Here is a 15,391-nt window from a genome sequence, read left to right as displayed (position 1 = left end):
AGAGGAAGGAAGAAAGAAAGAAGGAAAGAAATACATACGATGAAGCCAAGTGTCACGGCCCCTCCTCTGCCTTGCAGGGGCGGTTTCTCCTGCAGACAGAGGAGGGTTGTTAGTGATTGGAGCCACCTGGGCTCAGGGTATTTAAACTGCCTCACTAACCTCTTTCTCTCTCTTTCTGCTCCTCCAGGTATGATCCTGTTTTGTTTGTTCCTTTGTAGTTTTCCTTTGTCATGTTCACACACACAAATTTACGCATCCCTGCACTTTACATACACCTTACATTATGACATTCTCACACCTCATTTCTTTTTCTTTGTTTAAAGTTAATAGTTTATGATTTACAATAAAGACAACCTTTTTGATTGGCCTATACCTGTTGTTTGTGTCCCCTCATTTTTGCCACAGGCTATGAGCCGGCCTGTGACACAAGTCATTTGCATTTGTTTTGCATTGTGGAATTTAACCATGAAAGTTCAGAAGCATTTACATTTTTCACTGTAAAAAAAAAAAAAAAAAAAAACTCTCTACAAAAGGGCAAATGTTCCACAGGAAACGATTGTTTCTATTTAAAATCTTGTTTGTGCCAAATATTCATGTTTGATATGAAAGGGCCTTTACTGTCTATAAATTGATTTTCATTTATCAGTCTTGCTGTATGTACAACTTTTATAGAAAGGTGTTTTGATCAGTCGTGTGTGTGTGTGGACCAGGTCATGAGGGTTATGTTCAGCCTCAGGCTGTTTATTTAAGGGGAGGTGATGATGATTCAGTGACAGTTGATTCACACTACACCGCCAAACAAATAGCACAGCAAACACACTTCTGTCTGTCACACCTAATGCTCCCTTTAATTTTTGCTTTAGCTAAGCAAAACCGGTTTCCATCACTTTAAACCCTTCAGCCAACTGAGCAGAAACCATATGTAGTGTCCACTGTGCATTTTTTAAAGTGCCCCTATATAGATTTTTGAAAATGACCTTTCATGTAGTGTGTGACATAGCTCAAAGTGAATAAAACATCCTGCAAAGTTTTAAATCTGAAAGTGCACCGTATATAAAGTTATTGTCTTTCAAAAGTAAGAGTCGACTCGGAGTCATTGAAATTAATTGTTTTTCAAACGAGTCATAAGCTGTTTTGTTGTGACGTCAAGACGAAACATTAGCATATTGCCCGCCCACTTATTGCGCGCGCAGATACCAGGGAAAACTTGAACCTCAAACCTGCAGCTGATTCCTGTGGATACTGGATAGCATCATGTTGAGAAGATGCTGTGCTCTATAATGTGAAGGTAAAGCCTGTTTTTTTTTTTTTCACTGCCCAAGGACGAGCATGTGAAGAATCATTGGTTAAAATTCATCTTTACCACAATACCACAGCTGTATAATCCTAAATGTTTGCTGTGTTCCCTTTATTTCACTGACGACTGCTTCTCAAATCTCGGAGTTCAATGCAGGATTCGCAAACCGCTTGCTCTTGAAAGATGGTGTTCAAAATACTCAGTTTTGAGGTTTATATTGTGTAGGTCTCCTGATAACTGGCTAACTCACGTTGTCTTACTTAAATGCTCCTGCTAATCAGTTGTGGACCACTATTACCTATAACTGTGTCTATTAATGCAGATTGTCTGTCATTCTCACTACTTTGAGGAAAGATTAAGCATGGAGCAAGATTTGTTTTACCAACGTTTATGTTACATCAGTCATTCACGCTAGAGTTCGGCTAATGTATACATTGCATACATGCACTGTTATTGATACAGTTTCCACGTGTTCACTGCAATATATTACAAAAATACTCAGTAAATAAATTAGTACAAGTAAAATAATCAGTTTGTTGATGGACATGCACTTGTTAATGCTGATGGTGAAGAATTACAGATGCAACATCTCATAATGTACCCCAAACTGAGTAATGTATCACTGAGAAACGTCTTGCTCGAGTCGTCCTTGCGATATGGAAGTTCGGGTTGAATGACTAGTTCTTCCAGTGTTTCATCATCGGACTCGCGCTCGCATTGATCGCTCGCATGCGCACTCGCATTGATATGGTAAAATTTTACCATAGGAGAGCTGACGTTGTTAGGGGGTGGTGGTGGCGCAATGGATAAGACACATGCCTTTGGTGTGAGAGACCGGGTTCGAATCCACTGTGAGACACCAATGTGTCCCTGAGCAAGACACTTAACCCCTAGTTGCTCCAGAGGCGTGCGACCTCTGACATAATTAGCAATTGTAAGTCGCTTTGGATAAAAGTGTCAGCTAAATGAATAAATGTAAATGTAAATGTTATGGCAATGGGCTTTTTTGTTTTCGACGCGAACGCTGTACACGGCAAACCAATCACAACAGACTGAGCTGTCTGGCCAATCAGAGCAGAGTAGCTTGCGGAAAGGAGGGATTTAGAGAGATTAATTCATCTGACGAGTCGTTTGAGAATCATTGAAAATGTGGTGATGTGCAAATGTATATTATGAGGAAATTAAACAGTTTTTTTTTTTTACCTTTAATGCATGTAAACCTGTTGTAGGAGACTCCAAAACAACATTAGGAAACTTTAAAATAGCTTAATAGGGACACTTTAACTATTTATTTTTTATTTTTTTTAACATCAAATGCTGAACAATTATTAGGTCATTTCACACATTTTAGTAGAGCCACCTGTAAGGGGGCAGTAACTATACAGTAACTAAAAACCATAAATATGTGGAATTTACCTTGCATGTATTTATTCTACCTATAGATGAGATAGACTGATAGTTGTTTAAAGTTGCAGTAATTGTTACGCTGGCCAATATGGCAGCATTTTGACTTATCATTTCTCTACAGTGCAAAACTTGATTATGCAACCACATTTTGCATTAAGCAACTAAAAATGTCTGTCATTAGCTACTGGCTTGTAAATTGATAGCAGTTAGCAGTGATCGAGTTTTGAGACTAAGTTTAGCACTAATATATTTTCACTGCGTCTTGTGTCCAAGAAGCTCTAAAAGACCCCATTCATTTAAATGGCATCAATGGCAAGTGAGCAATCTGAAGGCTCTCATGGACTCTCATGGACTCTCTATGTTCAGAGATTGGGAGTCACAAGCTGGGTGGATTTTGTGCTGAACTGGTTTGGGGAAAAATATCACACAAATACATCGAATTGGACCACAAACTTTTGAATTTTCCTTCTCAATCCTTACAATGCACCACAGATATCAACAGATTCAGAGTTCTCTCTGATGCACTCTCTGTAGGTGATTTTTGCATCCAAGCAGACTTGTGCATGGACAACAGTGCATGTGCGAGTGATTGTACCTTCAAATAGTAGAGTCTACTACATAGTGTGCGTGCACAGCACAAGTCCATCCATGCTCGAGACGAAGTAGAATATGGAAAACAAAGTATAGAATGAGAAAGCAAGAAAGGCCTACATACAGTACCACACAAAATCAATGTACTAGATGTAAAGGGCATTTTATATGTCTTTTTTTGTTTGTAAAAATGACAGAGACCATTTGGTTTTATTTGTTGTTTTAGCTGTTCACATAAAATACAACCTTTGAGACTACGCAGAAGCCTTCAGCAGTGGGTAAAACTAATGCACAAGCAGCAACCAATCTCAATGGCTAGCACTCACCAATTCCAAGACAGGTTTCCATCCAATCATCCCCCCTCCCCCCCCCCCACACTTTTTTCTCTTCATTACACATTGAAGGATTACAAATTTAAGAATCTATTTCAGATATGCTTCCTTACATAACATCATGGTGAATAATATTGTATTTAGATTTTAAGGTTAAGATGATGATATCACACGAATGATTCTGCTCAGCAAAGTTGCAATTCCTGTTTTCTTCTGATTGTCTTTAATGGCTCTTGGAGTCCCAATTTCACTCAGACTGATGGGATTAGCCTCTATGCAATTTGAATGATAGTGTTATGCTGATTGGGCCTGTTTCTGTTGAGCAAGCCAGAAAACCTGCCTAACTGGTTTTCACTTGATAGAATCAAATCATCCCTATGCTTTGTTCGAATTTCTCTCCACTTCCAAAAGTCCCTCCTCCTAAAATGCCTATAAGATACCATGTAAAGTTAATTTAGATTAGACTTGATGAACTACAGACTTGGAAGAATAAATCTCTTCTGCTTAAAAGATACAACCCAAGCCTCCTGGTCTTGCTTCGATGAAGGAATAAAGTTTCCAACAACACATTAATTTGATGTTCCTTTTATTTTAAAACATTGCAAGTTAAAATTCATTCATTTTGTTCTGAAGATGAAAGTCAAATTGCATTCTGTAGGCTACACTGTATAAAAAAAGTGGTTTCAACATAGTGTTCATGTTGTATTACATTTAGTCAACTTAAAATGTGAAGTACGCAACAACTTGAATATTTGAGATAGCCTATTTTAAGTTAAATCCGGCAGTTATTCTAACGCAAATATTTTAAGTTGTAAATTGTGATATAATTGCAAAAATTATATCTAAAATATAAATCCAGAATAGGCAGTTGTTTCTCACGTTTAAAAAATAATATGCCTATACCAAGCATTTTTTTCAATACAGTCTAATAAATGTAATCAGAAAAATAATAGGCCTACAACTGCACCTGTTTCTGAATATTGCTTTATGATCAAGTATTGATCTAATAAGTCTATATAACGTAGAACAAACCGAAGTAACACTTGTTAATAAAAATTATTTATTATGTACTGCCTACAAATAAATAATATAGCCTAATAAAGTTTTGTTTCAAATGGATGAGGACAATATACATGCCGTCTTGAAAATCCCTGCAGCTTGTAAAAAATAAAAATGGGGTAGGCCTATCTGTCAAATGAAGGAAGGCTGTTGGAGTTTCCAAAACTAACAAAAAGAAAGGTAAAATAAACAAATAATATGTGACTTCTGTAGGCCTTATAATCTTAAACTTTTAATCATGTCATAAAATCACGAGTGTCATGGTCAGAAGCTGTCCTGGCTGGATGACAAATGAAAATCACAAACATGACACTTAATTAAATTTTATAAATTCAATTTATTAATATGTAATATAATTTTATCTCAAACAAATTAGGAAAATAAAGTGAGTTAAATCCAAAAAGCTCTAAATGAATTTTAGAATTGTTAGGTGAGAATATGTGAGAATAAGCATCAGTTAAGCTAATGCAGACCATTTAAAAAGGTTAAATACACACATAAAATGTTTAGGTTATAGCTGCATCTGTCTCAAAAAAGAAAAGTAACAGCAGCGATTTGATGTTTTTGACACGTCTAACCGCTATGCTTGACTGCATGTTAAATGGTAGCCTACGTTGAAGATTGTTGCTATATGCAAAGACTGAACATTTCATTGTACCACTCTTTTTATAAGCCCTAAAGTTTTGCATAAATTATATTATAAAATGAGCTGCCCTGTGTCCAAACTCATGAGCTTTGTGGCATAGAGGCAATTACGAGTCCTGTCAGATGAGCTAGCTCTGATAATTCCTGATATTTTCTCATTTAATAATATTATTTGTTAAAATCTGTAACTGGGGAATGTCATTTGTCAAATTACGTTCTACATTTTACAAATATTTGGGATGCGACATACGATATAATTTGCGATATAAGCAAAATGATTTATGTAAACGGCTCAAGGGCAGAATTTTTTAGCAATACAACATAATTTATACGACAATGCGTTGGAAGGCCAATTGGATGGAAACAGGCTGGAGACAGTAAATTTCGCAAACTTTTTTTATGCATATTCTTCTTTGTCGATAACTAAGCACAAAACCTGGATGGAAACTTGGCTATTGTCTGCATGTTGATTTCAGCAAATCAGTTCAGGTAAACGCAGACAATGTGATTAATATTTATTAATCCCGCCGCTTGTCAGGCAATAGACCTCAGTCAGGGTAGACACCATATTGAATTTTGCATGGATGAAAATGAGGCTGAGAGGTTCCTAGATCACTTAATTTTTATGGACTGTTTTTGACACATTTTTCAAACTTTTTTATGGAGTTTTTGTTGACTGAAAGTTTTTTTTGCAAAGATTTTTTTTTTAAGATGAACAATTACTCAACAGTTCAAGTGTCAGGAACTGGGTTTGATCCCTCTCTCTCTCTCTCTCTCTCTCTCTCTCTCTGCTCTGCTCTAATTTTTGTTTTGGTTCCTCTCTATTGGCACATGCATTCACACTCATCTGATTGTTATCTCATTTGTTCTGCTATTTAATCTCCTCTGTTTCTCTATTTTGTTGTCAGATTATTTTCTCATGTCTATTCACACTAGTAACTCTAGTCAGTTTCAGTATAGTCTGGTCTAGTGATCTTGATCTCTGCCCAGCTTACCTGTTCCTGCAGCACATTTCTCCCTCTGGCCCAGACTTTTATTAGAAATAAAAGTATTTATTATTGTGCATTATTAAAGGCAACTAACACTAAACTCTAAACCTATAGAACATTTTGTTAATTAGTGTTACTCAGTACTTATTTGTGTAATTACACTGTAACAAGGACACATTTAAAAAGTAAGGCCACTACCATGTTTGTTTGTTTTTTGGACATGTACCATGGTAATACATGACAAACCTTAGAGTATGGAGCTTATAATATGACAAAATGATTTGAATTTGAATTGTGTTCATTTGAAATATTGACAAGTGTAATTTTACAAAATTTAATAATATGTGGGATTTTAAATAGTTCTGAATCTGATTTCTTTAAACGAATATTAAACATTTGAAATGTAACGAATTGAAATGTTTTTATGGCTGAATTTTATAGACATGTATTTTCAAACAGCTGTTTTTTTGTTCTGAATTCTTAGACCTCAAATTTAAGGATGTATTGAGTGTAATTCAAACAAGAAACTGCTCCTAACCACAGCTAGAGAGCTGTCGCTCTCACCGCACAACTTTGCGATGCTTGTTTGCGAATGTTTCGGGAAACATTGACTCGTTGAACTATGCTGATAACGATGGAACTTGCGACCATAGCTGGCTAACGATGCTTTTGGGAAACACAACCCTGTGTGACAGTTCATGCGTCAACGTTAGGCCTATTATTATTATTACCCAAGTCAATGCATTATTCTTTCCTTTTTGTATTAGTGTTTAAAATATTTTATTTACTAATAATTATATTGATTTACAGTGGGTACGGAAAGTATTCAGACCCCCTTACATTTTTCACTCTGTTATATTGCAGCCATTTGCTAAAATCATTTAAGTTAATTTTTTTTCCCTCATTATTGTACACACAGCACCCCATATTGACAGAAAAACACAGAATTGTTGACATTTTTGCACATTTATTAAAAAAGAAAAACTGAAATATCACATGGTCCTAAGTATTCAGACCCTTTGCTGTGACAATCATATATTTAACTCAGGTGCTGTCCATTTCTTCTGATCATCCTTGAGATGGTTCTACACCTTCATTTGAGTCCAGCTGTGTTTGATTATACTGATTGGACTTGATTAGGAAAGCCACACAATTGTCTATATAAGACCTTACAGCTCACAGTGCATGTCAGAGCAAATGAGAATCATGAGGTCAAAGGAACTGCCTGAAGAGCTCAGAGACAGAATTGTGGCAAGGCACAGATCTGGCCAAGGTTACAAAAAAATTCTGCTGCACTTAAGGTTCCTAAGAGCACAGTGGCCTCCATAATCCTAAATGGACCCTTCGTAGAACCCTTCGTAGAGCTGGCCGTCCGGCCAAACCGAGCTATCGGGGGAGAAGAGCCTTGGTGAGAGAGGTAAAGAAGAACCCAAAGATCACTGTGGCTGAGCTCCAGAGATGCAGTCAGGAGATGGGAGAAAGTTGTAGTAAGTCAACCATCACTGCAGCCATCCACCAGTAGGGGCTTTATGGCAGAGTGGCCCGACGGAAGCCTCTCCTCAGTGCAAGACACATGAAAGCACACCTGAAGGACTCCAAGATGGTGATAAATAAGATTCTCTGGTCTGATGAGACCAAGATAGAACTTTTTGGCCTTAATTCTAAGCGGTATGTGTGGAGAAAACCAGGCACTGCTCATCACCTGTCCAATACTGCAATGGCTGCAATATAACAAAGAGTGAAAAATTTAATGGGGTCTGAATACTTTCTGTACCCACTATATATCTTCATTTATTATAATATTTTTTTTTACTTACTGGGCGACCATGGTAGGCTATGACAGCCGTCATTTACCCTTCTATACCCAGCTGATGCAAAGCGTTTATATCTTTAATTTATATCTACACAGAAGAAAGCCTCGTCTAGGCTCTTCCCCGGTACGGGTTGTGTCGAGCCATTTGTTAGTCAAGAAAAATATGAAAATAGTTGCAATAAATGCGTTAAGAATCTGTACAACTGCAGCAGCGGAGGACTATTATTCGAATATTAGAAATCGAATATTCAAGCTGTTTTCTCATTCTCATTCTCATCTACTCTTAATATTAAATCAAAAAACAACTGAACGAATGATACACGGATTCTCTTGAACCACCACCACGTTTGCACCAGAAAACTACTGCAGTGCAGCTCTGTAATTGGCCAAAATGCTCCGTTCGACTTTCCTGAGATCCTCTACTCTAGAAAACTTCCTCATCTTGAAAACTTGAATTTTTTTTTTTTTTTACTGGATATTTGAGGTCTAAGAATTCAGAACAAAAAAACAGCTGTTTGAAAATACATGTCTATAAAATTCAGCCATAAAAACATTTAAAATGAGTTAAATTTCAAATGTTCAATATTCGTTTAAAGAAATCAAATTCAGAACTATTTGAATTTCCACATAATATTCCATTTTGTTAGATTACACTTGTCAATAATTCAAATTAACACAATTCAAATTAAAATCATTTTGTCATATTATAAGCTCTATATTAGAGTAGCATGGCAAATCAATGTCAATGAGATTATGCTTTTCTAAAGTCTGATCAAATTTTATATGACTCTTATATTTTATGACTCATTGACCTCAGACATACTACATACAATGTTTATTTCATATGTTTTCATAAAATATTCATTTCCATTTTAATTTATTTATGAGTAATGTAACCACAGACCTCAAACCACTGTGTTCAGTTGCCTTCCTAGCATGCACCTCTCTGTTGCCAACAGCCACACCCCAGACAAGACCCGTTTCTCTATTATTAACACCCCTCTGTTTTTCTGTCACATTTAATATGGAGGAACATATCAAATTGCAAAAAGAGAGAAAGATGAAGACACTGATATTCCAGAGAAAAGAACATCCAATGATTTTATCTGAGTAGGATCAGAAGCAATAAACAGTACAAAGGCTAAGAAACACTAGTGACAGGCTTGGTACTAAGGTTCGTTCAAGTATAGAGTGGTGCAGGGATGGCGCTATTCAGCCCCCCTAAAAATTTGTGATTAGCTCCATAATCTGTATACAAATTCATGATCGCCTCAGTCCCCTTTAAAACTCATGAAAATCGTCTTCTCCCCGATGTTTAGTCTGCGTTATTCAGCGTGTTTGACATCTACATCTGTTTAGTTCTTAGTCATAAATGCAGTTTACATAATGAGATGGAAGCAATCCGTAAAACGACTCGATGAGCTGTCATAAAGTGTCTCACTCTCATTTTCTGCCGTGATCAGTAACGTTAGTCCTGTCGCTCCGGAGACTGTAAGCTTGATCACGAACAGTTGTACTGATCCATCCTCGGGTAACAACGAGAGTAAACGAAGACTGCTATGTTCATTCTTACATCCAACAACAAAACACCTCAATCGCTTTCGAAGACATTCTTGCCTACAGCTGCTCCAGCGTCGAACAATGGCGGACTGTGTCCAGCTCACTCAGGACGGGTCTACGCTAAAACTGCAGTGTCAATCAACAGTCGTGGGAGGGGCCTGTGCAAAAGTACGTCACACTGCCCCGAATCTGGGAATGGCTTGTTCTGAGACAGTGCTTATGATTTATGGGGATTTAAAAAAAAGCACTGGGTGGATTTTTATCATTATAGGCTGGTTGTGTACACACAATGACAACATACATTTATGTTTAAACACCATGTAAAAGTGAATTTTGCATAATAGGTGCCCTTAAAAAAAAAAAAGTTAGTTAATAGAAACAGATTAGTTTAATCACAGAAACTCCAAATATTGTTATCTGAAGACATATAACTGAATTTAAGTTTATTGATGAATTTAAGTTTATTTGACAAAATAAAAAAAGTTTTTAGTTTTTTTGTAACATATTATTTTACAGTGCAGTGATAGACAACACTCGGTCGGTCCACTCATTTAAACTCAGAGTGAATGACAGAAACAGAGAAACATGTTATTTAATTCTACTAAATAATGACCCAGCAGCTGATTGTGTCATACATTTATTAGCCTTAGATTTGTTGTTTTTGATGTCACTTTGAATTATAAAAGTTGTAAATTGATAGATTCATGCGCTGTTTTTTAAAATAAAATAAAAAGTAATGGTTTCATATAGGACAGATCTAGTCAATTACAGTATTATAAGGTTTATCTATATTCTAAATTAATATTAATTCATATGATCTGGTTAGTTAAAATGATTTGAAATAAAATCAATATTCAGTGGTTCCCTGAAGATTTTCCTCTTGGGTTTTATTATGTTTTTTTTGTGTGTTTTTTTAATTTATGAGTTAAATAAGGTCTATGGTAAACATAAGTTGACGATACTTCAATGTTTTCTTCAACGTAATTCACACCCCAATAATTCTTATCAATTTACATATTTTGCAGTATTTTGGATTTAAACCCAATGCTAATAGGGAACCTGCAAAGGTTTTGTTGTGTTTTTCATTGAGAATAATAATGAACCCACCATTCAAGCAATTGCAATTGCATGCGTACGGATGCACAGGCATTTATAACGGTGCATGCCCAATGGCGTGCTATAATCTTATAATTTCATTATTTAAGATTATGTATCTGATTATATTAAAAGATGAATTTTTAATCTTCAAGTTACTTCTATCAAACTGCAAACAATCAGTGATTACAATGGCAAAAATTGGGTAAACACAAGAAAAAAGAGAGAAGAAAACAAGTGGTCGCAAATGCTTGCAGCAACGTTTCTACCCATTTTTCATATGCTATTCATGGGCAGACCAGAACTAACTACAAAATCTCAGATAAGAAGAGACCCAGCTTGTGTATATGTAACACAACTGCATGTTGTGTTAACCAAAAATGTTGAGTGTGTGTTTCTGAGAACGATCAGTGTGTGCTGAAGCACAGACGGTGGTTAGTTCACCTCTTCCTGTTGTGTGTCAGGGTTAAAGATCAAGACAGCTTTTAGTAATGCACTCTGATTCACACACACATAATTGACTGAGTTGGTTTGGTGTGTTTTGATGGACTCTTATGTCACCCATCTCAAGTCTCTCATCGAATGCATGGTTTTGGGAATATTGACATGTCAGAAAGGCACAGCAGCAGATAAACACTTTACCTGAGTGCATAGTTTAAAGCTGTTGTTTTAGCTATAAACATTAAATAAAAGTTATATATATATAATCAAAAGTATAAAATAATCATTCATTAAAAAAGGGGTTTTGATCAAGTTGCAGATTAAGTTTGTAATACTAATAAAAGTACAGACATTTGATGTGTTGAAACTACTTTTCATCCTAGTGTTAGGGTTAAATAATGGATTACTTAACATAATATTCAATAAATTATCGCAACAAAATTTTGAGAATTTGTGCCTACAATGCATAAAAAGTAACAAGACACTAGTGTACCCTATTCATGGAAAATGCCAAAACAAACCTTTAATTCTGCCACCTCTTTTGTCATCTGTCTCACTTTCCTTCCTGTATAAACTGTTGGGTAACTGCAGACATACATGCTGCATATGTTCTGTGTGAGATAAGAACCTTACATCCCTAAGGGAAGACCACAAAACACACAGAGAGAGAGAGAGAGAGAGAGAGAGAGAGAGAGAGAGAGAGAGAGAGAGAGAGAGAGAGAGAGAGAGAGAGAGAGAGAGAGAGAGAGAGAGAGAGAGAGAGAGAGAGAGAGAGAGAGCTGACCATCTGTTGGCAGTTATACGTTGTGAGAAAACACTCAAAGCCACACAATGGGCAACACTGACAGGCCAGGATTTGTGTGTGTGTGTTCTTTTGTCTATGTGTTATTGTGTAATTTTTGTGTTTGTCGGCCTAAAATTGTAAATTAAAGAAGTAGAAATTATCTGACAGTGACAGATTTTTTGAAGTGGACAGTAAAAAGGTGCTGATTTGTCAAAAAGTTTGTGTATTAGCAAGAGCAGCTTAGGAGATATAGGGAATAGGGAGTTTTTCATGTATTTACATTAGTGACTTAGCTTAGCATCACTGTTTTGCCATTGAAAAAAAATTAAATAAATAAAAACAGAAAAAACTGTCTGCCCTGGGGACAGTCATGAAGTCAATAGAGGCAGATGGACAGATTGTGCTTGCCTTGGCTAAAAAAGCACATATCCTACACCGAGTGAATGCAAATAAATGCTCCCTAATTCTATAAAGAAAGACATACAACAAACAATATGTTGTAAACGACTGTAATAATAACGACTGTAAACAATATGGCTCAATACTGCCACCTGTCTTTCGGAGGCTACTGATATATCCAGACATCCTGATTATCAGCTGTGAGAAAAGTGACATACCTCTGACCCAATAAAGTAAAATATCTCTTGCTCTAACCTGAAGCACAGTTCACAGGGATTAGGGTTAGTTTACAAATCCTTAATGTATTATCCTGCAAGTAAACTAAAACATTTTAAAACGTTTTTGAGTGATAATGTTTCAAAGAATTGGCAAGTATTACATTGAATTAAACATTAACATTTTAAAGTTAAAAGACTGCCCTAGTTAAAAATAAATATACCATATGCCAAGTACATTACAAATATATTTGCATATTTATGTACTTAATATAAATACCCTGCCATTGTATTTTTGGTATATTAAACTGATATAGCCTACTTAAAGTTTGCATTGTTTCTATTCTATTCTATTTCTACTTCTAAAGTTTTTAATTCTTGTTTTATGTGAATGAGTGGTTAGGATTATTTTGATATCGTTTTGAAGTAAAGATTCTTGCCTAGATCCAGTTTTCAAGTCTTGTGAACAAATATTCAGTATAGGTTTTATGGCCTTATTTCAGTGACTTAATTATATATTTATTTTTTTTCACAAACCACGCATAAACGTCAATTTTATCAAAACTACAAACTTTTATAGACATGCTGCTCACATATTATTGTAGCAGAGTTTGTGACGAATACAGTGAAATCAGACTCTAGCCATGAAAATGTTATAAGTAACAGAAATAAGCACAAATGTCAGTGCATGTCAAACATCCCCAGGGCCCAGAAAACACCTCAGACCCCAGAGAACTATGATCAATCCTCAAAAGATGAGTGGACAAGCAAAAGCCCTCAACTCTGAGCATTAATAAGGCATGAATGGATCACCATCAATCAGGATTTTGACCAGAAGCTGATATCCAGCATGGCAGAGTGAATTGCAGAGGTTATGAAGTAAGAGAGTTAACACTGTAAATATTGGATCTTTGTATATATATATATTTTTTTTTTTTTTTGCCAGTTAAAGCCTTTAAAACTTATGAAATTCTTAGCATTCTTTTTCAGTATACCATAGAAACATGTGAAAACTAATCTACAAATACTGAAGCAGCAAACCTTTGGCCACGGCTGTACACCTGTTCAGAGTTTCAATGGCCACAGGACTTCACAATAGCACCTAGATGGTTGACACATCCCACAAAGACAACAAAAGCACCATGTAGACACAATGGAGGAACTAGTGTATGCTGGAACTCTCTTTCCATTGCTGCAAGCCCCCAGATATTAACCAAAAGAGAAAAAAGGCCACCACAAGCATCAAACCCTGTGGGCCCAGCTCTCCCATTTATGATTATTTTTGAATCACTTCTATGTAAAGCAATTTAAACTATCATTGTGCATATAAAAAAATCCCTTTTGAAAAATAATTTAACTTTAGCATAGTTTAATTTAGCATAATTCGAATTATATAAATAATATAGCCTACTTCAAAAGAATATATATTTAAAAGTGTAAACTAAATGTAATGACATTTAATTGCAATTATATTTGTAATTACACATTTGTGACAATAAGGTTGCAATTTAGTCTATTTGAAATGTATACATTTTAAATGTAATATCAACAAGCACACTACATTTAAAATTGTAATCAAGTACATGTCCTTTAGTTTGTAAGTCAACACATCAACATAAGCAAAAAATTTAGTAAAACGTATAGTTTGGAATTATTTCAAAGTGCACTTTGTGTGTAAAGTGTGTAAAGGTAATCTTAAATTAAGCGCACTTCTTTTTCACAAGGGTAGTGTTATATAAAAGCTATATAATAAAAACATTAATTTCATCTGTCATATGGCAAATTCCTAATGAGCAAGATGAGAATGCGATCAGAGCAATAAAAAGAACATGTAGAAAGCAGAAACAAACAGCAGCAATCAAGGTCTCCATTACTTCAATACCTCCACTGATCACTACACTAACCATATGCTCTGTGTGTGTTTGTTTTTCTCAAATGTTCCTGTGGTGTGCTGTGTGTAGCTCACGGTGAGAGGTTTGAAAAGCATCCAGTACTCCTGTCTTCCTGGAAGCATGTCTCCTAGCAACATGCTCCTAGTCCGAACAGCAGCTGCTGCAGAGGATATCAGGTGTGATGAGGTCCATTTATGACCACACACAGTCCCCAATATCAGATATTTGAGTGGTTAAAATGTTTGGTCACACTTTATCTTATGTGTCTTTAATGCTGCCTTCACGTGCTGTCGGAATGATCCTACTTCCCAGTTCTGAAATTATAATATCATTTTCAAAAGCTTTATTGGAGATATTCGACTAGTCGCAATGTTAGCAAACATGCACCGATGTATCATCCGCCAATATTTACTGACCGATTTGTTATCAATTTAAAACCATCAGCATATCGGCTATAGCATGAAAAAGGCTGATATAACAAACCGATGGTTTATTAATTAAACCGGTGGTATAATGCCCTTTTCACAAGATGAAAAATAAGTCTCTGATGTCCCCAGAGTGTGTATGTGAAGTTTTAGCTCAAAATATCACACAGATATTTTTATATAGCATGTTAAAAGCATGTCAAACTTTTTGAGGGTGAGCAAAAACGCACCGTTTTTGTGTGTGTCCCTTTAAATGCAAATGAGCTGCTGCTCCCAGCACAGAGGGCGGAGTTTCAACAGCTTGTGTCCTTTTACCTCACACAGACATGCACTGAAAATTTAAAACACTTTTAGCCTTTTAAGTTCAAACCGGAGTCAGACAATGATGGAGAGACTCAAGAAGAAGTGACAACATGTAGACAACACATTTCTGAATGGTTAGTTGAT

The 15,391-nt window shown here is 35.9% G+C and overlaps 1 protein-coding gene across 3 annotated transcripts in view; it reads right to left on the bottom strand.

The window, feature by feature from the left end:
• gse1b (Gse1 coiled-coil protein b) overlaps positions 1-15,391 on the bottom strand; it is a 245,807-nt gene that overhangs the window by 175,277 nt on the left and 55,139 nt on the right. For 2 of the 3 annotated variants that reach the window (XM_082182838.1, XM_082182839.1), the window contains exon 2: positions 39-89. The exons of the other annotated variant lie outside the window; for it this stretch is intronic. In XM_082182838.1, the coding sequence (XP_082038964.1) occupies positions 39-89 (51 nt within the window). The remainder of the gene's footprint in view (positions 1-38; positions 90-15,391) is intronic. 3 annotated transcript variants of the gene reach the window in all.

Source organism: Leuciscus leuciscus (assembly GCF_965113295.1).
Source record: "Leuciscus leuciscus genome assembly, chromosome: 10".
Classification (NCBI taxonomy): Eukaryota; Metazoa; Chordata; class Actinopteri; order Cypriniformes; family Leuciscidae; genus Leuciscus; species Leuciscus leuciscus.
The sequence above is the reverse complement of the archived record's forward strand: the minus strand, read 5'-3'. Positions and strand labels throughout refer to the sequence as shown.